Consider the following 26446-nt stretch of genomic DNA (forward strand, 5'->3'; position numbering starts at 1 on the left):
GTTGGAGAGCCTCACCATCCAGTGTAACAGAGATAAGGGAACAGATACAAACCCGGCTCTATGCAGAGACCAACTCAGCTTCCAAGGTCAGTCTAGGCCTGTTCCGTGAGTTAAGACCACAGACCTCACTTCTGGAAGTGGTGGGGCTTTGGTTTCCTAGACTGATGCAGTCACAGAACTAAGCACCACGGACAGCAGGAGACAGGGCACAGATAAAAAGGTGACCTGAGTCTCCAGCTGAGATGTGAGCTCCAGGAGTGTCAATATGCAGCCTGGATTCTAGGTACTGCACTTGAGTGTGTCCCTCCTGTGTGTGCTAACACTCCTTTGGGCTGTCCGGACCCACTGCACTTCCTATGGAAGCCTCTTGGCAGCTACCAAGCAGCTAATACAGGCTGGTGGGCCAGTTCCCATGCCTTCCTGCAGAGACCATCTAAACTACACGGGACCCTGAGGAAGAGTGTGCTCTGGGACAAACAATAAGCCAGAACGTAAGAAAAAAAGTTCCTTCTTGGCTCAGAACCCTCAGGACCAAGCCCACATGCAAAATTCACTTCCGTCTGCATTTAATTGTGGCAACAAATTGAGCAAGATCACAAAAGGGGGCCAGAGAAGAGGGCTACCCGTTCCTACATAATGGGATTTCTGAGTGGCCAAACACTGCAATGAGGAGAAAGAAAGCAATTTCACAGCTAGGAAAGATGAGGTTAAAAGGAAACCATGTCTGGGGTGCCTGGGTGGCTCAGTCCGTGAAGCGTCCGACTCTTGAGAGCAGCTCAGGTCGTGATCTCGAGGTTGTGAGATCGAGCCCCGCATTGGGCTGTGCTGACAGCGCAGAAACTCCTTAGGATCTCTCTCTCCCTCACCCTCTGCTCCTCCCCTGTGCTCTCTCTCAAAATATAGACAGATCTGCGGATAATGTACTGGTTGACTGACTTTTACGCACGAATATAGCTCCCTAGATGGGAACCGTTCGGCAGGTACAGAAACAACCACCAGACTGTTGTTCACTTTTAGAAACTGGAGGGTGGGGCCTTTCCCGCACTGCTGCTAGTAGGTTTCACTCAGAAACACAGTTAAAGCGGTTACAGAATTTTTATTTGCATGTTATACCTCATTAACTTACCTCAGAATTAATTCTTTTATTCAAGACATAGCTTACATTCTGGAGTTGTCAAAAACATCTTTGAGCTAGTGTTCCCTCCCACAAGAAGTGGAACTGATTAAGCTGGCCAAAAAATAGCTGTCGGCCTTCAGACAGTCTCCTCTTGGGGCCAAATGGCCGACGCTCAACTCAGCTACACGACCACATACTGCCAGAGTCAAGATTCAGAATGGCAATGCTCGATGCTTTACAAACATCATCTTGCTCGAGTTTCACAACAGACCTATAGGAACTGACGCTGTTCTCTTCTCATGAATAAATGGGAGGCCCTCAGAACTGATGTGGCCGGCCCAAGAACCTAACCAGAAGTGGAAAAGCCAGGATTTCAAACCCACAGCAAGCCTATGCTACGTGCCTCGGATAATCAAGTAGTAATTACACCAGCTTAGGAAGAAGAATAACATTTTCACGAATTCTGCAATAGAACTATTTTATTAGACATATGGGGGCACTTATTTTGTATGAAATCGAAGTAACATCTCTTGCTCTCTCCTGCCCTCATGAGGCCACCACTCTAGAACGTAACAACACACTTTCGGCAGCAGCCATGACGAGGTGAAGGAGAGTGCGATTCTGAAAAATAACACCCTATAACCAAAGGGGGGGAACAAAAGCAGGCAGAGATTCGGGGGTTTCTTGGCTCGCTCCCCGCTGAAGGCCCTGGGTCCTGCTCATCTTCTTTCAACAGGAAACATGTTAGGAGTGGAAACTCCTGGGTATAGCTTGAGTAATGCTGCCCAACTCTCTTGGTAGCATCTCTCTTCCACTTCCATTTGTGCTGATGTTGTAAGCGGCTTGTTTGTAACTTCTTTAAGAAAGTCCACCCAGGTTTACATTCTGTCAGTTGCCCAAAATGGAGCTTCAAAAAACAAAAACAAACAAACAAAAAAGAAGAGCAGTAACTTTCAAAATGAGACCCTTTCTAGATGAAAGCTACTCCCTAGAAGTCAATTGGCCAAACATGCACAGCTGGAGGCAACAGATGATGAAAACAGGTCCAGCTGGAAAATACCTCGGGTACTCAATTAGATCCAGTTACTCTGCATCTGTGGATTTAAAATGATCGTCGTCCACAGTGGAATAGATGTGTCCCTCGTTGCTAAGAAAATCTACAGCTTGCCTAGGAAGAAACAAAGAAAGAAAAAAAAAAAGCCTCATTTTAAACTGATGCAGAAGACAGGAAACTGCCTTTTGGATATGGCCAAACATAGATTTTACTCACTTCCCATTTTTTATCTTAGCTAAGAATTCATAGCCACTTTGTTCACAGGGCTCTTAGAAGGAGAAATACCAGTAAAACTGCAAAACTGAGATAATGCACGGAGACAATGGCTATCAGGGGTGCCTTGGACTCCTCTCCCGAACTGTGTAAACACAAGAAACGAGGGCCTAACTCAAATGCCAGTGTAAGCAAACGAAGAATCTAAAAACACAGTCCAGCTTGCACACAGAATCTCCTAGCATAAACAGCTACTTTTAAAAGTTCCTCCTCCCTACCCACCCATCAACCCTCCTGCTCCCCTCTGGGAAGTAAAGTTGCAGGGCATAAAGGAAAGACCTTTCCGGAAATGACAGGACACCCTTCAAGGCCCTCTGGATCAGTGCCAGTAACATATGTAATAACAGTAATAATTTGTAGAGCAATTACCACATGACAGTGATTCTGTACCTCATCAACACTGTAACTCTGAGATAAGAATTAAGATCTTCATTTTGTTTAAAACAGGAAATGAGATTAGACCCGAGCCTTTTCATTCTGTGTAAGCCTAGAGTATCTACTGATTTACAGTAACAAGTGACTATCACAAGCACCAAAATACTGTTGGTTGGATTCGTTCACCAGAATCAGGAAGCTGCTTGTCTACCATGGAATCAGAGAAAGGATGTTGGAAGGACCGTCTACAGTTTCAGGGTCAGACAGCCAAGCCCACATCTCCACAGTGGAACAGTAACACCAATGGGACTGTTATTATCTGAGGACCAGGAGCTAAGGATCTCACTCCTCCAGACTGAATTCCGCAAGACGTCAAATTTATCTGGTCAATTTTTGTCCAAAATTACAATCACCACACGTAATGGGATTCATTATTTGTTAAATGAACAAGTGAATGAATGACGTGACGGGTAGCATCATTTTTGTAAGTCCTTTTTCTTTCTTTCTTTCTGTGACTGGACAACTTCCCTTCTGTCAGTTAAGATTGCAGCTGACAGTTTTGTTTTGTTTTTTTAAACTTACTTCTCCATTACCAGAAAACTCTAGTGAGGTCAAATGGGTACAATTCTGGAGCCCCAGCTGATGGAAACCAAATACTCACTTTATTGAGGCTACAGACATGTGCTGGAGCTGGTTCTTGAGATCCTGAAAGTTTAATCCTTCTGGTCTTGGACAAGCCTTAATCAAATTCAGCACCTGAAGAGTCAAATGAGAAAGATTTTAACAACTACTCTGAATCCACTCCCTTATGTAAACCTGAGTCCCTTTAAAAAAAATTTTTTTTTTTAACATTTATTTATTTTTGAGACAGGGAGAGACCGAGCATGAATGGGGGAGGGTCAGACAGAGAGAGGGAGACCCAGAATCTGAAACAGGCTCCAGGCTCTGAGCTGTCAGCACAGAGCCCGATGCAGGGCTCGAACTCACGGACCGCGAGATCGTGACCTGAGCCGAAGTTGGCCGCTTAACCGACTAAGCCACCCAGGCACCCCTACCTGAGTCCCTTTATAACAAAGTAATGAGTCAGGTACTTAGAAAGCCTTAGAATCATTAAGGAAGTAACAAACTTAGGACTCTCTGTGTCTTGAATTTTTGGAGCCACTCAGTGTTTACCTGGTTTTGGGCCACAGTGAGGCCATTTGCTGGTATGGTGCTATTCCCACCAAAGTTCCCTGCTTCACCCATTCCTGGATTGCTGATAGTTGCTCTCCCTGCTAAGGGCTGAATCAAGAAAGTTCACAACGTTAGAACACTTACCAATTTAAAAAACAGTCCTTGTTATTGTAAATAGCTTATTAATAAGCGGCTCACAAAAGAGAATTTAAGTAGTTTTCCCAGTAACAACTGCTTACATTGGAAGGGATAGCTGTCATCATGAACGAGTATTTCAAAGGAAGGTAAAGTGACCCTCTGAAGCACATAATATCGGAGAGAAGGGTACCTCCTGGCTCATTCTTGTTTTTGTGATGCTGAGGGGAACCAAAGGAAAACTAGCACCGAGAAGAAAACTACCCGGAGATCTGCTACAATGGTATCTTTCCTTGGTGCTTAATCATTTAAACATGAATGCATGTATTCATTCACTCATTTATTTACTTATTTTGGGGTATTCTTATCTTGCTCTTGACTTTATTATTATTAAAGAAGTTTTATTATTGAAGTACAGTTAACATACAATGTTATATTAGCTTCAGGTGCACAACACAGTGATTTGACAATTTTTTACGTTACGTGACGCTCACCATGATACATGTAGTCACCACCTGTCCCTGCACAATGTTATTACAATATTATTCACTATATTCCCTATGCTATGCCTTTCCTCTCCGTAACTTACTTTATAACTGAAGTTTGTATCTCTTACTTCCCTTCACCCATTTCACCCTCTCCCCACAGTCCCACTCAAGCATCTGTGGTCACGTAGGCATGAAGCATGACAAGGAGAGAAAAAAAGTGCCCAGCACTCTTTTGTTCTTTTTTTTTAGCACCAAATTTTTAAAAATAACGGGCTATAATCACTGTTTCCATTTCCCTTCTTAGTCACTCCCCAGCCCACCACTATTTGGAATCTCACTAAATAGAACTCGGGGGGGCGCCTGGGTGGCTCGGTCCAACTCCTGGATTTGGCTCAGGTCATGATCTCATGGTTCGCGAGATCGAGCCTTGCGTTGGGCTCTGCACTGACAGCATAGTAACTGCTTGGGATTCTCTCTCTCTGTTCCCCCATCCCAACTCTCTCTCAAAATAAATAAACTTAAGCACACAAAAACCCAAAAAACTTTAAATACACCTCTCACACTGTTCTCACCAAAATCAGCAATAACTTTTCAAGCAACCTACCCGACAGTCTCTTTCAGCCCTCCACACATGTGACTTCTCACAGAAAGACATACCGATCACACTCTTGAAATGTACCCCTCCCTAGACTTCTTGATGGCATATTCTTCTGGTTCCCTACTTACTCAAACTATACCTTCTCAGTATCTCTTACCAGTTTTCTCTCTACCCATCTCCCAAAAGGCTGATCGATCCCCCAGGATTCTATCCCAGACCTCCTTCTAAGCCACAATTCCTTGTTCCCAGCCACTGACTGGACTTACGTCCACCTAGCTCTCTCACATGCTTCAAAGTAAAATTACATCCTTCCCCAAACCTGCTTGCCCTGCTCTATTCCAAACCCAATGTGAGAGTAAACCCAAATGCAATCCTGCAGACTTCAACTGTCCATTCACTCACCTCCCACAACCTGTCACCATAGCCTATCACACAATCTTCGGTGGTGCTCGAGCTCATTCTCCTCACCCTGGCTTCCTGGCGGCATTTCGGCCGCTAAGTCTGGCCTACTCCAGTCAGTCCTTCTCTTTGCTACCACGTTAACAGCTTCTAATCGTGTCCCTCCTCTGACAGAAAGCTTTCAGGTGGCTCCCCCTGCCTGTGGAAATAATATAAACCTAGACATTTAAGACGTACCACTAGATGTCAAAATCTTTATTTTACTCTTGGCCATTTCTTTTCAATACACTTCACTCCCCAGCTGCACCTGGACTTCTTGCCAGCTACAAACATGCCTCTGACCTGAACATGCTGTTCCCTGTCTGGAATGCCCCTCCCTCATCTGCCTAGTAAACGCTGACTTCTCATCCTTCGAGGCCAACTTAACTGCCACTGCCTTTGCAGAGCCTTCTGACACGCCCCAGGCCAGGTTAGCCATGTTCTTTTCTTGGCTCTTACATGTTTGGCCCATTCCCTCTCACAACAGCCATCATGCTGTTCTCCTGTCACTTTCCTCCACTAACCCCTTCATCTTCACACAGTGCCTGGTGCAGTACGTGCCCAGTCGATGTTTAACCTACTGAACTGAATAAATAAGCAAGATAGAAGATCAAATATGGTAAGTGCCCATTACAGGTGTAAGAGCACTGTGAAAGTTCATCAGGAGAAAACCCATCCAGTCAGGAGATTCCATCATTTAATAAACATTCATTAAATGCCTATTGCTTTGAGGTAATAAACAAAAATCGATCACGATCCCTTGTTTTCAAGTTAGATGCCTTCACACTGCCTGCTGTGAAACAGAAGCTTCACACGTTATGATCCAAGAATACTGAACTGAATACGATTTCTTACCCAGATACTCTGCTTGAAAGGGTTTCATGTCCTCCTTCAGGTAGCCCCACCTCCTGTACCTGGGACTTGGTTTAGGCATCACCTGCTCCAAGGGGGTCTTTCTTTTTTTAAGTAGGCTTCATGCCCAGCGCTGAGCCCAACAAGGGGCTTGAACTCACAACCCCGAGATCAAGATCTCAGCTGAAATCAAGAGTAGGACGCTTAACTGACTGAGTCACCCGGGTGCCCCTCCAAGGGGTCTTTCTTGATGTCCAGATCAGGACAGGAAACCCTTCTCCGTGGTTTCACAGCACCCTGTGCTCTCCACTTCCACTGCTCTCACAGCTTAAAGTGATCTGAATCTCCAATGCTCAGACACCAACTCTTTGAGGGAGAGAGGGTGGGTTTATTTACTCAATACAATTGTCTACACCCCCAGTTTCTACTCCCTAACGACCCACCCTCAACTTAAAATCATTTTTATGATATATTTGATACATACATATATGTCATTAAATACAGTAATATAAGAGACACCCCTTACCTTTTTAAAAAACTTTATTTATGTTTAAGTAACCTCTATACCCAATGTGGGACATGAACTCATGATCCCAAGATCAAGAGTTGCATGCTCTTCCAAATGAGCCAGCCAGGTGCCCCAACATCCTAAACTTTCCATACACAATTCTGTTCTTTTTAACCTACTTCCCCCATCTTCTACCACCAAAGCCTCCCTTTTGGAGATCCATGTTTTTAATTTTTTTAAACCTATTTTTTTTTTTTTTTTTTAGTTTTATAATTCTTTTCAATGTTCATTGATTTTTGAGAGAGAGAGAGAAAGAGACAAAGCATGAGCAGGAGAGGGGCAGAGAGAGAGGGAGACACAGAATCCAAAGCAGGCTCCAGGCTCTGAGCTGTCAGCACAGAGCCCAAGGCGGTGCTTGAACCCACAACTGCAAGATCATGACCTGAGCCAAAGTTGGATGCCCAACTGACTGAGCCACCCAGGCATCTCCCCCCCTTTTTTTTTTTAACTTTTTATAATTGTTTTTTAAGTTTACTTTTTAAGGGAGAGAGAGAGAGAGAGAGAGAGAGTGTGTGTGTGTGAGTGGGACAGGGGCAGAGAGAGAAGAGGGGGGACAAAGGATCTGAAGCAGGCTCTGGCTGACAGCAGAGAGCCTAATGTGGGGCTTGAACTCACAAACTGTGAGATCATGACCGGAACCTAAGGCAGACGCTTAATTAGCCGCGTCACCCAGGCGCCCCAAAGATCCATGTTTCTAAATCGAACAGGAGACCTCTCCCATCACCTTCCGTGACTTCAAGGCAGCATTCTACAGTTGACTGCCACCCCCTCCTTCCTAAAAATACTCTTTTCAGAATCTTCTACAGAATCACATTCCCTGGTTTCCTCTTGCCCAATTTGCAACTTCTTTGACTTCCACTGGCTCCTCTTCTCCAAATTGCTAAAGATTAGTGTGTCCCAGAGTTCAGGTCTCTGACCTCTGAACTCCCCAGTTACCTTATCTAATCCAAGGCTTTAAATATCACCTACACGACGACTCCCAAAGTTCTACCTCCAGCCCTGACCTCTCCCCCTTGGATCCCAGTTCTACATATTCAACCATCCATTCTGTTCTCCACTTGGATATTGCACGAGCACCTCATATTTGGGAAGTCCAAACAGAAGTCTGGATTTTACCCCCAGATTTGCTAGCTTCATCTGGTTGCTCATGCCCCAAACCCAGAAGTCATTTTTGAACTCTCCCTCTTTTTTTTTTAATTTTTTTTTTTTCAATGTTTTTTATTTATTTTTGGGACAGAGAGAGACAGAGCATGAAAGGGGGAGGGGCAGAGAGAGAGGGAGACACAGAATCGGAAACAGGCTCCAGGCTCTGAGCCATCAGCCCAGAGCCCGACGTGGGGCTCGAACTCACGGACCGTGAGATCGTGACCTGGCTGAAGTCGGAGGCTTAACCGACTGCGCGACCCAGGCGCCCCTTAATTTTTTTTTTTTTAACGTTTATTTATTTTTGAGACAGAGAGAGACAGAGCATGAACGGGGGAGGGGCAGAGAGAGAGGGAGACACAGAATCGGAAGCAGGCTCCAGGCTCCGAGCCATCAGCCCAGAGCCCGACGCGGGGCTCGAACTCACGGAGCGCGAGATCGTGACCTGAGCTGAAGTCGGACGCTCAACCGACTGAGCCACCCAGGCGCCCCAAACTCACCCTCTTTATATCATGTCCCCACCAAGAAGTCCTGTCAGCTCCACCTCCCAAATCCGTCAGAATCCAACTACTCCTTACCCCAGCTGCTGCTACCATTCCCAAATCAATTCTGTTGCCATTCTTAGAGCCCCATAATCTGTACTCCGTACAAGAGCCCAGCCCAAATGAATTTTTTAAAAGACAAATCAGACCACATCACTCCCCAGATGAAACCTTCTAAGGGCCTAGAGTAATGACTGGCACATACCAGGCTCAATAAATATTTCTCCAAGAAATGAATGAATGAACGAATGAATACATTTATCTCTGTATCCCCAGTGCTTACCAAACTGTTTGGCATAGAATAGGATGCAATAACATCCTTAGTGGCTGAAGAGTTTTCTAGTCTCTCCTACTGCGACCAATCCCCCACCTTGGCACCAGAATCACCTAAGGATATTCTTCTTTTTCTTTTTTTGCTAACTTTATTTTTAAGTTTATTTATTTATTTATTTGGGGGGCGGGGAGAATGAATGAGCAGAGGAGGGGCAGAGAGAGAGGGAGAGAGAAGAGAATCCCAAGCAGGCTCCGCACCATCAGCGCAGAGCCTGACGCGGGGCTTGAACTCACGAACCATGAGATCGTGACCTGAGCTGAAACCAAGGATCAGACACTTAACTGACTGAGCCACCCAGGTTCCCTGCTATATTTTTTTAATTTGAGAGAGAAAGAGAGCATGAGCGGGAGAGAGAGGCAGAAGGAGGGAGAGAGGGAGAGAGGGAGAGAGAGAGAGAATCTCAAGCAGGCTCCATGCACAGCATAGAGCCTGACGTGGGGCTCAATCCCACGACCCCTGGCTCATGACCTGAGCCGAAATCTAGAGTTGAACACTCAACTGACCAAGCCACCCAGGCACCCCTTTTGCTAATGTTTTTTAAAACAAGCTCCACACCTAACATGAGGCGTAAACTCACAACCCCGAGATTAAGACTCACATGCTCTACCAACTGAACCAGCCAGGCACCCCTAGATAATCTAAGGACATTCTAACACAAGAATCAATAAACCTTTTGTGGGGTCCTAGATGGACTAGCCAAATGGAATTCACACAGCAGAAAATAATGTTGAGAAATTTCAATATTCGGCAAGAAAAATGACTTCAGGGGCAAAATAATGGTCCATAATTTTTCTTATTTAGCCAACAGGTTTGAAAAATAGCAGTAAAATACCTCCTAGTGGGGGTTTTTCTATGAATATAATCCTAGAGCCAAGTGCTCGGCCTGGAATTATACGTCTACACTTGAAGGTTGTCTTGGGCCTCGGCCTTCCAAGTCGGTGGGGTCAGAGGAACTTGTAATTCTGAGAAACACGAGTGCTTCCTCTGGAATAAAATAACATGGCAAAGCTCACAAAGAAAACGTTCTGAGGACGGAGTGAGGCCTTTCTTCCGGCCCAACCTTCAAAATGTCAAGAAAATCAAAGCTGTAGCACAGAGTGGTCTATGTTCTTCCAGAGAAGAGGGAAAATTCTGAGAGTAAAGTTGCTCACCTGGCTGTTAGCTTTGCTCAGGATCATGTGTGCGTTGACTACTTCCAGAATATGTGTGGTGAATTCATTCATGTCCTCCAGAGGCATGATCTTAAAGGCTACCAGGCTTTTTTTGTTCTTTTGAAATAAAGAGAAAAAGGTAAATAAAGCACGAGCACATTCAAATCAACTTCAGGTTAAAACACCGTGGCACTTTTCCTGGTTATATTTTGCCAAAATGGAGAAAATGTATTATATACTTCAAATTTTTAACTTAAGGTTAATCCAAATGAAGTTATTAATGGGAGAAAAAACCGAAGCTAGAGCTCAGAGTTGTTCAATGACTTGCGCGAGCTTATACAACCAAGCAGAGTATGGTCTGACTGCGAATCCTGTGTCCTCCTTTTACCCCTAGCGGATGCCACAGATGGCAATTCTAGGCAGGGATCCTATTCTTTCCCTACCATTCTGTTAGTTTTATATTAAGGTCAAAACCCGTTATTTCTTTGAAGAGAATAATGAAAAAATTTCAATCTAACACCCATTTAATATAAAGGCTTGGTTCAATCTTAAGTATCCTAAACTCAGGCATGAATCCAGAAACTGCTTCATGCAAACATATTTCAACTATGATTTTTTTCTGACTTTACCTGAAAAGATCTCAGATGGCCAGCCACTTTTACATACGTTTCTGGAGGAACCACTGTGTTTTCACTGCTGGCATCCTAAAAGATAAAATACGTATCACACTAAGGTTTTAGAGATGTTGGTGAAACTCTGAAACTGCTAAATTATAAGGGTGCCTGGGTGGCTCAGTCGGTTAAGCGTCCGACTTGGGCTCAGGTCATGATCTCATGGTTTGTGAGTTCAAGCCCCGCGTCAGGTTCTGTGCTGACAGCTCAGAGTCTGGAGCCTGCTTCAGATTCTGTGTCTCCTTTTCTCTCTGCCTCTTCCCTGCTCATGCTCTGTCCCTCTCTCTTGCTCTCAAAAATAAATAAACATAAAAAAAAAAAAAAAAGAAAGAAAGAAAGAAAAGAAAAACTGCTAGGGGCCCCTGGGTGGCTCAGTCGGTTGAGTGTCCAACTTCAGTTCAGGTCATGATCTTACAGTTCGTGGGCCTTGCACTGGGCTCCATGCTGACAGTGTGGAGCCTGCTTGGGATTCTCTCTCTCTTCCTCACTCCTGCACTCTCTCTCAAAATAAATAAATTAAAAATACACATATATTAAAAAAAAAAAAGACAATATGCACTCGTGTTCAAATGGTCTTGGGCATACAACTTTCTGGTGGATACACTTATCAGCATAGCAACTCTACTTTTAGGATTTTAAGGAAATAATTAAGAACATGCATTTAGATTTAGCTTTAAATGCAGCTCTTTACCTTGAGGTTTTGAGTTCAAGCCTCATGTTGGGTGTAGAGATTACTTAAAACTTAAAGCTTTAAGAATATTCATATGGCATAGTTTAGAATACTAAAAAATTGAAAACAACCTAAACACCCAACAGTCATGCATTTATACAATGGGATACTTCACACCATTGCAAGTGATAATGTAGAACTTAAAGTCAGACATTTAACCGACTCAGCCACCTAAGCAACCCCCCTTTCTTTTATTTTTTTGAGAGAGTGCAAGTGGGGGAGGCATAGAGAGTACGAGAGAGAATCTCAAGCAGGCTCTGTGCTGTTAGCACATGAGTGGGGAAGAGGGACGGAGGGAGAAAGAGAATCTCAAGTAGGCTCCATGCTCAGCGTGGAGCCTGACACAACCGTGACATCGTGACCTGAGCCGAAATCAAGAGTCAGATGCTTCACCAACTGAGCCCCCACGACATCCCTAATCTTTCATTATTAGAAACAATGCTATGATCAAGATTCTTACAGCTGAATCTTGGCACACATCTTTAATTACTTCCTTAACGTAAACCTCTAGCAGTGGAGTGCCAGGTCAACATTTTTATGATGGGTGATTTTGACCACCGGCTGATTGCTGAGGTAGGTTATACTCATCTGTACTCAAACCATCAAGGTAGGATGGTTATCTGCTTCCCTGGAGAAATAATGACAAATCATTCAACGAACGTTCTAAGTGCTAAGTGCCAGAGGCACTGTGTTAGCTACTACTCTTACCAGAAGCGGACATTCTTTTTTTTTCTATGCTAATTTAATAAGTTAAAAACGGTACCTTAATGTTTATTAAACCTGCTTGTTACCATTGTAAATTATGTTTCATCTTTTATGGATTATCTCTGCATCTTCTTTGCCCATTTTTCTAAGATGCAGTGGCTTTTTTTTGCTTTGTAATAGCTTTTATTAATTGAAAAATTTTAATATTTGTAATGTGTCACAAAAAACCTTCCCATTGATTTAAACAATATTTACTGAGGGCCCACCATGTAACTAGCACTGTTCTAGGTGAGGGGGATACAATGGTGACCAAGACAAAAATCCCTGTCCTAGAAACAGGAACCCTCTTGCACTGTTGGTGGGAATGCAAATTGGTGCAGCCGCTCTGGAAAACAGTGTGGAGGCTCCTCAAAAAATTAAAAATAGACCTACCCTATGACCCAGCAGTAGCACTGCTAGGAGTTTACCAAAGGGATACAGGAGTACTGATGCATAGGGGCACTTGTACCCCAATGTTTATAGCAGCACTCTTAACAATAGCCAAATTATGGAAAGCCTAAATGTCCATCAACTGATGAATGGATAAAGAAATTGTGGTTTATATACACAATGGAATACTACGCGGCAATGAGAAAGAATGAAATATGGCCTTTTGTAGCAACGTGGATGGAACTGGAGAGTGTGATGCTAAGTGAAATAAGCCATACAGAGAAAGACAGATACCGTATGGTTTCACTCTTATGTGGATCCTGAGAAACTTAACAGGAACCCATGGGGGAGGGGAAGGAAAAAAAAAAAAAAGAGGTTAGAGTGGAAGAGAGCCAAAGCATAAGAGACTCTTAAAAACTGAGAACAAACTGAGGGTTGATGGGGGGTGGGAGGGAGGGGAGGGTGGGGGATGGGTATTGCGGAGGGCACCTTTTGGGATGAGCACTGGGTGTTGTATAGAAATCAATTTGACAATAAACGTCATATATTGAAAAAAATAAAAAATAAAAAATAAAAAAAATCCCTGTCCTAAAAAACAAAAGAACAATAACAACAACAAAACCCCGTTTTCACGGAGTTTACATTCTAGCGCCTCCTGTCACTTGCCTTGTAACTTTGCTCGTAAGGATAGTGACGTTGAGAACATTTGAAACTTCCATGAAACCAAATGTATTAACCTTTCATTGCAGGGCCTCTGCCTTTGATATCTTGCTTGTAAATTATTCTTACAGGAAGAAATTACAAAGTGAGACAAAAGTTCAACCTCTCCAAAGCCCCAAAGCAACCCCACCCTGAAACAGCCGCTTACGTCTGTGTCAACCCACTGGCGAACATCCATGGGTGCAGCTGTCATGTCATCTACTTTGTAAACAATGTTGGTTGGAGCCTTCTCTGCATGTCTGATGATACCCACAATAGTGACCTAGATCAGAAGGGAAAAAAAGTTGGCTTTTCCTGGAAACTAAAACAACATTTATGTGTTTTTAAAGAAAGTTTATTTCATTCTTCATATGAGTAAGGGAACCTGCAACAAATTACTTTACTTACCTGTGAAATCTCAACCTTCCCAATTCTGAACACTTCATCGACCAGGGTGGCAGAAAGCAGCTGAGATATGGTACAGGGTACAATGTGCTGGGCTCGGGCTCTCTGAAAAGGAAAAGTATGCATAAATTCAATTAAGGAATTCGTAATTACCACTCGTTAACATCTTTTAGGTGCCAAGCACTTTACACAATCCTAACACTGACTCTTCAGGATGAATCTCACTGGGGCGCCTGGGTGGCTCAGTCGGTTGAGTGTCCGACTTCGGCTCAGGTCACGATCTCAAGGTTTGAGTTTGAGCCCCGTGTCAGGCTCTGTGCTGACAGCTTCAGATTCTGTATCTCTCCCTCTCTCTGCCCCTCCTGTGCTCATGCTGTCTCTCAATAATAAATAAATGTTTTAAAAAAAATTAAAAAAAAAAAAAATGAATCTCATTACCCCTGCTTCGCAGAGATGGAAACCAAGGTTATATAGCTAACAAATGCCATACTTGAGAATCCAAACCAGGCTTGTTTGACTCCAAAGCTCCCGGTCAATTGAGAAGTTTGTGGGACACGAGGGATTCACCAAAATGACCAGGCCAGAATGGGGACAACATAAGGAAGGATGACCCGCTTCCAGAACAAAACTTTAACTCCAATTTTAGAACGAAGGCAAGCTGGAGCCGGCTGTTCAGGTCACCAATGACATGAGATGGTATTTGGAAAGGGTTTGAGAAATGGCCAGAGGAGACAGAACTTTGGAGTTGCTCGAAGTGTTGTGATAAAATATAAGAAAACGTTAGAGGTACAGCGTCCTTAAGAACAGATGTTCTGACAATCAGATGGAAGTCTTGGGGGAAACGGGATAAGGGTTTGGCCACACTGGGCCAGTGTGGGCCTTTTCTTAAAGGGAAAGCACACGGTGCGGGGGGAAGACTGTCTAGTGAGGACACCGAAACCCCATCTAAAAGCGGCCTACCGACAATGTAAACTCTTCTTGTCACCTACCACTGGCCAGGGCTTGTCTCATGGCATGAAGATGAGAAAAATGGGATAGGATTTGCTCACAACACATTCCTACCTAATGGAGGCAGAGGTGTAAATAATAGACCTGGTCTGGGTATACTCTTGAATGAGATGCCCTCCGTGGGATCCCAGAAAAACATACTGGCACTTTCGAGAGGTAGCATTTGGGCTCCACCTTGAAGTGTGAAAACTTCGACAGTGAAAAAACAGCGAGCAAGGGATGGGCATGACAGACTAAGGGTAAACAGGCACTCTCGCAAACTCACAGAGGGAATAAGTACACGGAAGAAAATGCACCACGGATTAGAGATTACGATTCTTCCTGTCAGACACCAACAACCCAACAGCTGTTCTACATGGAAGACAGAACGGAACAGACTCTCGGCATTCATGGATTTAGAAGGTGCAGCTTTGTCCTGAAGGTCCATATGATACTAGCAGAGTATTTCCTTCTGCCGAAGCATAATTTTGAACGGGGAGCCTTGCCAGGATGGTAAAAAGTAAGCCCCGCTAACTACCAGCACACGTCACAGAAAGTGGCAGTTAAGCTTGAGGGTTAAGATTATGGCTCTATCAGGAGCAGTGTGCTCTTGGTCATGTTTTTCAACTCATTTGTATCTTAGTTTTCTTATCTGTAAAACTAGGAATGATAAAAATTCCGAAAATTAAGTATATGGTGAAGTACGTAGAATAATACCTGGCAGGTTGTAAGCACTCAAAAAATGTTAGCAATTATTACTTTAAAAAATTTTTCTTAAAAAAAAATAAATAAATAAAAAAAATAAAAAAATTTTTTCTTATGTTTATTTATTTTTGAGACAGGGCGTGAGTAGGGGAGGGGCAGAGAGCGAGGGAGACACAGAATCCAAAGCAGGCTCCAGGCTGAGGTGTCAGCACAGAGCCCAACACAGGGCTCAAACTCGCGAACCGTGATGAGATCATGCCCCGAGCCCGAAGTCAGACATTTAACCGACTGAGCCACCCAGGCGCGCCCCCCTGCTCCCCTGCCAAAAATGTTAGCAATTATTATGTCAGCTACTGCTCCTGTTTATATGTGCAACAGCTTTTTAATAAGGATGGGAAGGAATCAGTAGTGATGCTTTTCAATTTTATTTTATGGTACTTTATAGGCAAGATTACATGTGATGTTAGTATTTAGAGATTTAAAATTTGCTGAGGTCCCATGTTTTAGTTCTCACTACTCTATACTGTTTCCATCTATCACAGGTGAGATTTTCATTGTATTTTTAGCATAAGAAAACTATGAACCACTATTGGTAGCAGGAACAAGAACATGGGCTTTGGTGCCACAGTTCTATAGACCTGCGTTCAATCCCAGCTTCATAGCCCTGGACATGCCACCACCTCTTCCGTAAAACAGGGAGATCTACCTTTCAAATTATAAAGAAAACAGGGGCGCCTGGGTGGCGCAGTCGGTTAAGCATCCGACTTCAGCCAGGTCACGATCTCACGGTCCGTGAGTTCGAGCCCCGCGTCAGGCTCTGGGCTGATGGCTCGGAGCCTGGAGCCTGTTTCCGATTCTGTGTCTCCCTCTCTCTCTGCCCCTCCCCCATTCATGCTGTCTCTCTCTGTCCCAAAAATAAATAAAAAACGTTGAAAAAAAAAAAATTAAAAAAACAAATTATAAAGAAAACATAATGTATATAAAAATGCTAATGTTTATCTCTCCATGAAGTGTGTACTCAATAAATAAATACTATCCCAATAATGATTGAGGCGTTAGCAATACCTTCAAGTTCATCTCAAATCACAGGTATTTCTTGTTTTTTAACAAGCACATATTATGTGCCAGGAATTGGTTACAAGGAGTTCCTGGTTTGTTCCAAAGAGGTTCACAGATCGCTTCTCGGCCTTTTGGCTAAGATCAAGTGCAAAGAGGTTCACAGAGCATGTGAATATATATTTATTTGAAAATAGAATTATTTTCTCGTTGACTACAAACTATAGGTTACTCTGGACAGTGCTGTATGAAACTACCATCTTTAGGGGAAAAAATGATCAGTATTGAAAATTTCATATGATTCAATAAAATATAACAGGTTTACAGGAGACAGGAAACATTTTGGATGAGGTGATTATCTAATTTACTGTTGAAAAAGCACTAGGTTGAAAAACAGCGAGATCTGGGTTTGTGAGTCTTCAGTTTATAACCAGTATCACTCTCCGAAAAGCTGTCTTAATACACGGCCCAAGCAAGGGATCCCGAGATAAAAATTCTATCAACTGGAATGAAGAAAATAGTTATGCTCAGAAAAGATAAAAACTAATGCTCTATCTTTTGTTTTCTTCTTCACAACCTCAAGGAAGACAAAGCGCACCGGAGTCCCCTGTGGTCTTGGCTGGGAAAAAGAAAACTACAATACAGAGAAGCTGCTTACCAGATTTTGGATTCGCTCAGCATCACGTGTGCACTGTCTAGAGTTCCATTTACTTACTAGCTATATAAGCTTAGGCAGTCCCTTAATCTCCCAGAGCCTCTGTTGTACAATGGAGTAAACAGTAAATACGTTATGGGATTATATGAAATAATCTGTACGAAAAATATAATGCAGTGTCAAATGTATGGTAATTATCGACAAATTCTTTCCCACCGACACACCCCTGAATTAATAGTTTAGGTGAAAGCTTATCAACCCATACAAAAAACAGAGAACTTCCTAATATTGAACCTGAACACCACATGTGAACGACAGCTAAAGAGTAGCCACATCAACCTTGTGTTTAAAGGATGAAACCAACGGTAGTTGTTAAAGGCAAACTCATTCCTGCAAGAGTGAATAACAAGCTTTTTACGCATAGCTTTCCTATACATCACATTACCTCACCTATCAATTCTCAGAACCACCCTGTGATATAAGTCGTGCTAGTACCATTTATCAGATGAGAAAAACCAAGGGCCACAAGGTTCAAGTTGCTGCACTAAAGTCACCGCCAGTTAAAAGCCGATGCTTGACGCTATGTATTTGGGCTCCATCACTCATGTCTTTTTTAATAAAAATATCTGGGATGACTTATTAAAAGGGACTATAAGGCAGGCACTTATATATACCACAATATTAAGTCTCACAACAACTTTGTAAGGCATGTATTATTACAATATTACATGTATTATTACAACATGTAAGGCATGTACGATTAATCCCATTTAGCAGTAATCCCATTTGATTCCTGAGGTTAAGAAATTGGTCCAATGAGACCATTAGTGTCAGAGCAACAGAACACAGATCCACCTGACTTCCAACACCATGCCCTTTCCACCGCTTTTTATCACCTCATTACATTTAATTAAAAAAAAAAATTTTTTTAAATACACGAAGAAGGCAAAATAGGCTAATACCAGTTCAGTTTGTCCACAAAACGGATTCCTTAGTAAACTTCAAAATAAAGCCAAAAAAACAGTGGAAGTGAAAGTGGGAGAAATTTCTTTTTTTGAAACTTACAGCACTCAACTGTAAGATTCCATACTACAATAGTTGGTAATTATCCAATCAGTTCATGTTTAACACCTTTCGCCGCAGACATTTTCTCTCAGGGATGAGTTAGGAGCTTCAGGCCAGAATAACATAAAACGAAATGCTCTTTCAACCTACTGATTTCTTTTCAGCCTGGGAAGGTGTCGGGAATCCGAAGCCCCCCGGGGACTGTGTGTAGCCGCCGCCGACTCCGCCAAAGGAAGTGCCATAGCTTTCAGATCCGCCTGGTTTTAAACAACAGTATTAATGCCTGTGCTGCTTCCCAAGCCTCTGAAGAGCCCACCGGGCCCCTCAGACTTCACCCCACGGCCAACCACTCCCAGCGTCGCCCTAATCTTCCCCACCACTAGCCCCGGGCCCTCGCCCCTTGCCCACCCCGTCCCTCCCAGCCACTCCCCCCGCCACACGTCTGTCCGACCCCCCGCCCTCTTGCTAAATCCTCCTTGCGACGCTCATCCTTACCAAACCACATCTTGGTCACGATCCCCTCAGGAGAGAGGCCCAGAAGACTTCAGTCTGGTGGGTTGGCCGGGATCCTCAGAACTCCCTTTCGCCCGCAGTGCTACACCTACTTCCCGCGGGTGCCACAAACTCCTTCCCGCGAAGGACGGAGCCAATCAGCGTCCAGAACGCTTCGTGCTTCAGCCAATCAATGCTCACGAACTCTACACTTTTTCCTGTCTTCCCAGGCCCTGCTTAAGAAAACGCGCCCTGCGCTGCCACGGGGGGCCCCGAAGGCTCTGCGGCCATTTTTACTAAGGGCAAAACACGCTGCGCAACCGGAAGCAAGGAGCAGAGAGAGGCTGATGGGCGGTGTCTCAAGAAAACAACCAAGCAAAATGATAATCCCGTAGCTCAGGCCGTATAATCCCACCTCCGCCAGATGGGCGACACTTTACATCACTTCCTTTGTTAGGCGTCCTCCTGTTCCCGCCAAACTCTCACCAATCAGACGTCGCCGTAATCTACATCGTTACAGCAGAATTCGGGCCTCGGCGACTCCGCCTCGCCATCGTGCGGCGCTTGCGTACCGGGGGACCTCGCCTTACGAGTTTCACAGCCCCTCGTGGGGTTGCCAGTTCCTTTCCTCAAAAAAGCCGAGTTCTTTCCTCGTATCCGCGTTCCCTCGTCCTGATTCTTCCCAGCGAGGCTATAAGGCACTTACACTCTCATCCCCAAAATATGTGAGGATGGCATCCTGCTCCTGCCCCGCCATCCACCCCAGGGTAATACGCCTCTGCATCCCCGATTACTTAACCACTTCTTCATATAACATGGTTCTGGCCGTCCTGTAGGGAGGGGAACGCGCCTGTCAGTTCCTTCCTCTAAATATCACTAGGTTGGCACACCTCGCTTATGTGATAGGAAGTATTTAATGTTGCGTCTTGTGTTCCAAGGTCTGTGCTGGCCCCAGGGTTTCAATAGTAAGATAGACATGGTATCTGGGTTCCTGGGCCATTTTATTTTTCTGAAACTTCAGACACTGCCTTAAATACTTTACATTCACTAACTCAACCCTGTGAGGTAGGTGAGTACCGTTTATTGTCCCGATTTTACAAAGGGGGCAGCTGAGGCAAAGAAAGGCTAAGTTGTGGAAGTCGGCATTCAAGCCCAGGAAGTCTGATTGCACCAACCAGTGTAGTCACTATACCTTCTTGTACATCTTAGAACTGGAGCACAAACTCGAGTTGACAACTGGGGTCAGGCAGCAAAACTGTAGATGTAGTGGGTTAGATAATAGAGGGAAACTTTTTACTTTTTTCTCCGCAGTGAGAAAAACAACCATGCAAACATGATGGTAAACAGCAACCAACCCAATGAATATGGGCCTAGTATTGCCATCTATGTGCTTCTTTAGCAGATGCCAGAAATTTTGATTTTTGTGTAAAAAATTTCTGAATTTTAAGTGTTTTTAAGTAAATTAAAAAATCTTAAAAATACCGTGTAGGCCAAAGAAAAGGTATCTGTGGGTCAGACATTGCCCATCTCCCACCTCTTACCTATGTAAATTCTGTAAGCCTCCGGGGGCCCCTGGGTGGTTCAGGCAGTTAAGCCTCTGACCTGCTCAGGTCATGATCTCACAGTTTGTGGGTTTGAGCCCTGCACCAGCTTTGTGCTGACAGCTTGGAGCCTGGATCCTGCTTTGGATTCTGTGTCTCCCTCACTCTCTGCCCCTCCTGCACTCGCTCTCTCTCTCAACAATAAATAAACACTAAAAAAAAAAAAAAAAAATTTAAATTCTGTAAGCCTCCAAATCAACACCGAGGAATAAACAAGATATAGCCAAGGACAAAAACTTGAGGCATACCATGAGGACATTGTTATATTAAGCCCAAGGTGATTGAAATTTACATACTCTGGCAAATAAGAGTATATTTGATATATAGGATAACATGTTTGGAATTAAGAGTATTCTGGGAAATTTTAAGATGTGGGTTCACTTGAGGTAATTGTCCTCATGTGGGTTCTACTAGTTATAAATTCAGCCGAGAAGATCATACATTTAAAAATAAATGAAATGAAAGTGTCTTAATTAAAATACTGCACAAGGCAAAACATCAAAATAAGATTTTCTTCACACCTTTTCAAGAGCTTGACGACCTAATGAATTGAGCAGAGGGCTCAGTTCTCAATCAGCACTAAAATAATTCTGTGACTTATGTGTGTGTGTTTGTGTGCATGTTCGTGATTTCATCTCTCAAGGTTTGCTCTTGTCAAGTTGAAGTCTTCCTTTTCCCTCTCCAGGTATGGTAGTTCCTCAAAAAATGAAAAGTAAAATTACCATATGATCCAGCAGTTCTATTTCCGGGTATATACCCCAGAAATTGTAAGAGACCCCCAAAGAACCAAAAGAGACTCAGATACTTGTACACCCACATTCATAGTAGCATATTTCACAGCAACCCAAGTATCCACTGAAACATGAATGGAAAACAAAATGTGGTATGGGCATACAATCGAATATTTTTCATCCTTAAAAAGGAAGGAAATTCTGACACATGCTAAAATACCAGGGAACATAGTGCGAATGCCACTGAACTGTACATTTTAAATGGTTAGGGGTGCCTGGATGGCTCAGTGGGTTAAACCTCAGATCATGATCTCATGGCTCTTTATTCAAGCCCCACATTGGGCTCTGCACTGACAGCTCAGAGCCTGGAGCCTGCATCAGATTCTGTGTCCCTCTCTCGCTGCCCTCTCTCTCTCTTCCTCTCTCTCTGTCTTCCTCTCTCTCTCTCTCTGCAAAATAAATAAACATTACCCCCCCAAAATTTTTTAATGGTTAAAATGGGGCACCTGGATGGCTCCATTGGTTAAGCATCTGACTTTGGCTCAGGTCATGATCTCGCAGTTCACGAGTTCGAGCTCCACATCGGGCTCTGTGCTGACAGCTGGGAGCCTGGAGCCTGCTTCAGATTCTGGGTCTCCCTCTCTCTCTGCCCCTCCCCTGCTCACATCTGTCTCTCTCTCTCAAAAATTAAAATAATACAAACATTTAATAAGTAAAATGGTTAAAATAATGAATATTATTTTATGTATATTTGATCACAGTTAAAAAAAAAGCCATTTCAACTTCTCATGTCATTTTGCCTCTACTTTATAAATGCACATATTTTAATCAGAACTGTCCCTACATTGATGAATTTTCATTAGACTTAATTTCCTGCTCAATTTTCTCTACAGTGAGATTTACTCATTTCTAATTTTTTCCATTTTTAATTTTACTAAAATAATATTTATGTGAATCAGTTCTTTCCTGGACAAATTTTATACTGAGTGCTTAATTCATCATTCAAGTTTGATCCAAACCAAATTTTACTAATTTTTCACATCTGCCACTGTAGTTTTATGGGTGCTTATTATTTCTATCAAGTACAATTTGATTCAGGGGACTTTTTGAAGTTGTCAATGTTATAGACAACATGTGATTCTCCAACTTTTACTGGGTAACAATTTTCAGTTTTATATTGTACTGATTCTTTCTACCAGTAATAATAGATATGAATTGGATAATACTGATAGAATTCTTTTTTTCATGAGATTTTATTTTTTTAAGTTTTTTTTCCTGTTTTTTTTTTTTTTTTAATTTGTTTTGAATAGAGAGAGAGAGAGAGTGTGAGCAGGGGAGGAGCAGAGAGATGGAAACACAGAATCTGAAGCAGGCTCCAGGCTCTGAGCTGTCAGCACAGAGCCTGATGCGGGGCTCGAACTCGTGAACGGCGAGATCATGACCTGAGCCAAAGTCAGGACGCTTAACCGACTGAGCGACCCAGGCGCCCCTATGAGATTTTATTCTTAAGTAATCTCTACACCCAATGTGGGGCTCAAACCCACAACCCTGAGATCAAGATTCATATGGTCTACCGACTGAGCCAGCCAGGCGCTCCCTACAGAATTATCTCAATACCAGAGAGGCTTTTTATATGTGGCAGAACCCCCACAACTATTTAATGCTCACTCTATTCAAGTCTTACAGCTAATAAAACTTGAAATCACTCTTTTGAGTATTTAAACATTGTTGACCAACTTAAGTAAATATCTTTAGATTTTTAAACTGCAATTAAAGTTTTGGTATGGCTCTTTCTTAAAAGTACTTCAAATATCTTAGGGAACAGACAAAACACACAAAAATGATGTTTTTTTTTTGTTGTGTCTAAGACTTTTTAAGTCATGCCTTCTATATAGGTTTTAGTTTTTTGCAACCTGCTGTCTTCCCTCAAACGATAGGCTTTCAGTCTCACATGGGCCGCATTACATAACTCGTCCGTTTGTTAACACCGATGGGCACTTTTGCATTTTTGAAAATTCATGTATTCCTATTAAGACGTTATTTTGTTATGTTCATAGGGCCACCTGAAGGCTTCATTTTCTAGAAGAGGGATTGAGTCTGTCGAGTTAGCAGGACTCGAGGCTGATTGGTTCTTGGAGTACTCTGTTGTCCTCACCAATTTCGTCTTTGTGTGTGACCAACCCAGCCCAACCATCTGTGTTCCACCCACAGTTCCCTTTGTCTAGAACTCTTTGAGTCCTTCCTTTTTTTTTTTTTTTTTTAATGTTTATTTATTTTTGGGAGAGAAAGAGAGAAGCAGAGAATGAACAGGGGAGGGGTGGAGAGAGAGGGAGACACAGAATCTGAAGCAGGCTCCAGGCTCTGAGCTGTCAGCACAGAGCCCGGCCCAAGGCTTGAAGCCACAAACTCTGGGATCATGACCTGAGCTGAAGTCAGCCGCTTAACCGACAGAGCCACCCAAGCACCCTGGAACTCTTGACTTCTCATCAGACCTGTGAGTGTTATGCCCAGGATTCGTGATCCCCAAATACCGCCAGGGAGCCGAGTCCGATGTAAAAGCAAAAGAGCCTTTATTCGAGCTAGCTCGAGCTCAATCCCCTACCTGCACCGACACAGCGGTGAGATACCAGGGAGAGAGAGCGAGTTGCAAAAGGACAAAGGTTTTATTGGGGCCTAGGGGCAGTTGGTGAGGTAATGGCTATGGCCTCAGCCGATTGGCTGGGGAAGGGTCCGAGTCCTGTTAGGCAGGTGAGGGGGGGGGGGCTACTCAAGGGGAGGAGGTGTGGTCAAGGTGAAGGACACAGAACAAGATGGAGTCGGCCAGCGTAGGCCTGCCCTTTCATTCCCCCCTTGTCATTTAGCTTAGGGACCGAATCATGGGACCGGCTGCATTTATGGTGACAAGGGGAACAGAGTTTGAAGGTTTACGCAAAGTTCTGGGAACCAAGTGTCCCTGGGGTGGCTCTGGGACGTCTGATTAAGTATTGTCCCCAAGCTGGTGTCTATGATCTGCCAGGTGATGTTTTGGGGGGCGTGGGGACTCCCGGCAGCATGAGCAATGACAAGCAGAGTTAACAGAGTTACCAATATTAGGTGGGTCGAATGCGCTGTAGCTTGAGCTTGAGCGGGTTGTGTTGGTCCCGACTGATGGCCCATCGCGTGACAACGTCCTTCCGGATCGAGGAGGGGTCCGCTGGCCGAGCGTGGGTGTGATGGACCCAGGTCGCGATGCCGTCTACCTTGAGAGCGGTGGGGGTTGTCAACACCACGATGTAGGGTCCCTTCCAGCGCGGCTCGAGAGTCTCTCGGTGGTGCCTCTTGACGTAGACCCAGTCTCCGGGCCTGTACTGATGAGTTGTCGGGATCGGGCCAGCCTCGTAGATGGCACGGAGGCGCGGCCAAATGTCCTCGTGCGCCCTCTGGAGCCCGCTCAAGGAAAGAAAAAGTTCTTGATCTTTAAACTCCGCAATAAGTTCAGCTCGAAGGCTGGGAATAACAGGGGGTGGCCTGCCAAACATGATCTCGTAGGGAGTAAAACCCAGAGTGTAAGGAGTGTTTCTAACCCAGTAAAGGGCGTACGGTAGGAGAGTCACCCAGTCCCCGCCAGTCTCCATGGTTAATTTGGTAAGGGTCTCTTTTAGGGTTCTATTCATTCTTTCTACCTGTCCTGAGCTCTGGGGCCTATAAGCACAATGTAATTTCCAGTTTGCCCCCACCGCCTTGGCTACTGCCTGTGTTACCTGCGAGATAAAAGCTGGTCCATTGTCTGATCCTACCATGGCAGGAAAACCATACCTGGGTAAGATGTCTTCTAGTAGCTTAGCCACCGTCTGAGCCGTTTCATGCTTGGTTGGGTAAGCCTCCACCCAGCCAGAGGTGTCTGTAAATACTAAAAGATATTTAAAACCATACTTTCCTGGTTTGACTTCAGTGAAGTCGACTTCCCATTGGGCTCCCGGTCTGGTGCCTCTGAGCCTGGTTCCTTTTTTATTTGATGTGGCTCTCGCGTTGGTGAGTTGGCAGGTCTTGCAGGCAGATACAACTTGCTCTATTTTGGTGTCCTGTTGGTGAATCTTGATTCCGGCATGTCGGATTAAGTCTTTCAATTTTCGGGCCCCCATGTGAGTAGACCGATGCATGTGCTCTAATATTGAGACTCCGAGCCGGTCTGGCAGCACGAGCTCCTTGTTAGGTGTATACCACCATCCCTTTATCTCCTGGGCCATGGGGAGTTTCTTGATCCGCTGTAACTCCTCCTGGGAGTGTTTGGGCTGGTCTGGTAAAACTGGGTCTCCCGGGTCCGGTAGTTGTATGGTCATGGTGGGGACTGAAGTAAGGGCGACTGCCTTGGCTGCCTGGTCAGCCTTTCGATTACCTCTAGCTACTGGGTTATCAGCTTTTTGGTGCCCTTGGCAGTGGATAATGGCTAGCTTGGCAGGAAGCCATAAGGCCGTAAGCAGGTTAAGTATCTCCTGCTTATTTTTTATAGTCCGTCCTTCTGCCGTCAGTAACCCCCTCTCCTGATAAATTGCCCCATGAATATGAGCTGTGGCAAATGCATAACGGCTGTCTGTGTAGATGTTAAGCCGTTTTCCAGCTCCCAGCATCAGCGCCTTTGTGAGGGCTATGAGCTCTGCTCGCTGGGCTGACGTTCCGGAGGGTAGAGCCTCCGCCCATACGGTGTCCGTTTCAGTGACCACCGCTGCACCCGCATACCTGTGTCCGTCTCGCACAAAGCTGCTGCCATCAGTGAACCAAGTAGCCTCGGCATCGGGGAGGGGCCGGTCGGTCAGGTCCGTCCGGAATCCATGTACTTGTTCCAGGATTCCCGCACAGTCATGTAGTGGAGCACCTAGGTCAGGGTCGGGCAGCAGGGTTGCAGGATTGAGGGCTGCGCTGGGGTGGAACCGCACTCGTGGAGGGTTGAGTAGGAGGCTCTGGTAATGAGTCATACGTGTATTGCTCATCCATCTATCCGGAGGCTGTTTCAGGACCCCTTCAATGGCGTGTGGGGTCGTGATCCAGATCTCCTGTCCTAGGGTCAGTTTGTCTGCATCCTTGACTAGGAGTGCTGTCGTCGCAATAATTCTTAGGCATGGCGGCCAGCCGGCAGCCACTGGGTCTAGTTTCTTAGACAGTTAAGCCACTGGGCGGTTCCAGGGGCCTAAGGCTTGAGTTAGAACCCCTTTTGCTATTCCCTTATGTTCGTCTACAAAGAGGTGGAAGGGCTTCGTAATGTCTGGTAGGCCCAGGGCTGGGGCACTCAGGAGGGCC

At 44.4% G+C, this 26446-nt stretch overlaps 1 protein-coding gene across 3 annotated transcripts; it reads right to left on the reverse strand.

Moving 5' to 3' along the window:
• Positions 1–1578: 1578 nt before the first annotated feature.
• On the reverse strand, positions 1579–19289 carry RPA2 (replication protein A2). Of its 3 annotated transcripts, XM_042951650.1 has the most exons (10): positions 18844–19289; positions 18499–18605; positions 13884–13985; positions 13645–13758; positions 10871–10945; positions 10242–10358; positions 3993–4100; positions 3481–3575; positions 2178–2285; positions 1579–2024 (listed from the first exon to the last, which is right to left on the reverse strand). In XM_042951650.1, the coding sequence occupies exons 1-9, from the start codon at positions 18851–18853 to the stop codon at positions 2201–2203; spliced, it is 813 nt and encodes a 270-aa protein (XP_042807584.1). In that variant the 5' UTR covers positions 18854–19289; the 3' UTR covers positions 1579–2024; positions 2178–2200. The 3 variants fall into 3 exon arrangements, with proteins under 3 accessions (XP_042807584.1, XP_042807583.1, XP_042807585.1); XM_042951649.1 differs by having other exon boundaries at positions 1579–2285; XM_042951651.1 differs by lacking the exons at positions 18499–18605; positions 18844–19289 and adding an exon at positions 18349–18433 and having other exon boundaries at positions 1579–2285.
• Between the last annotated feature and the right edge of the window lie 7157 nt (positions 19290–26446).

Source organism: Panthera leo, chromosome C1 (genome assembly GCF_018350215.1).
Source record: "Panthera leo isolate Ple1 chromosome C1, P.leo_Ple1_pat1.1, whole genome shotgun sequence".
Lineage (NCBI taxonomy): Eukaryota > Metazoa > Chordata > Mammalia > Carnivora > Felidae > Panthera > Panthera leo.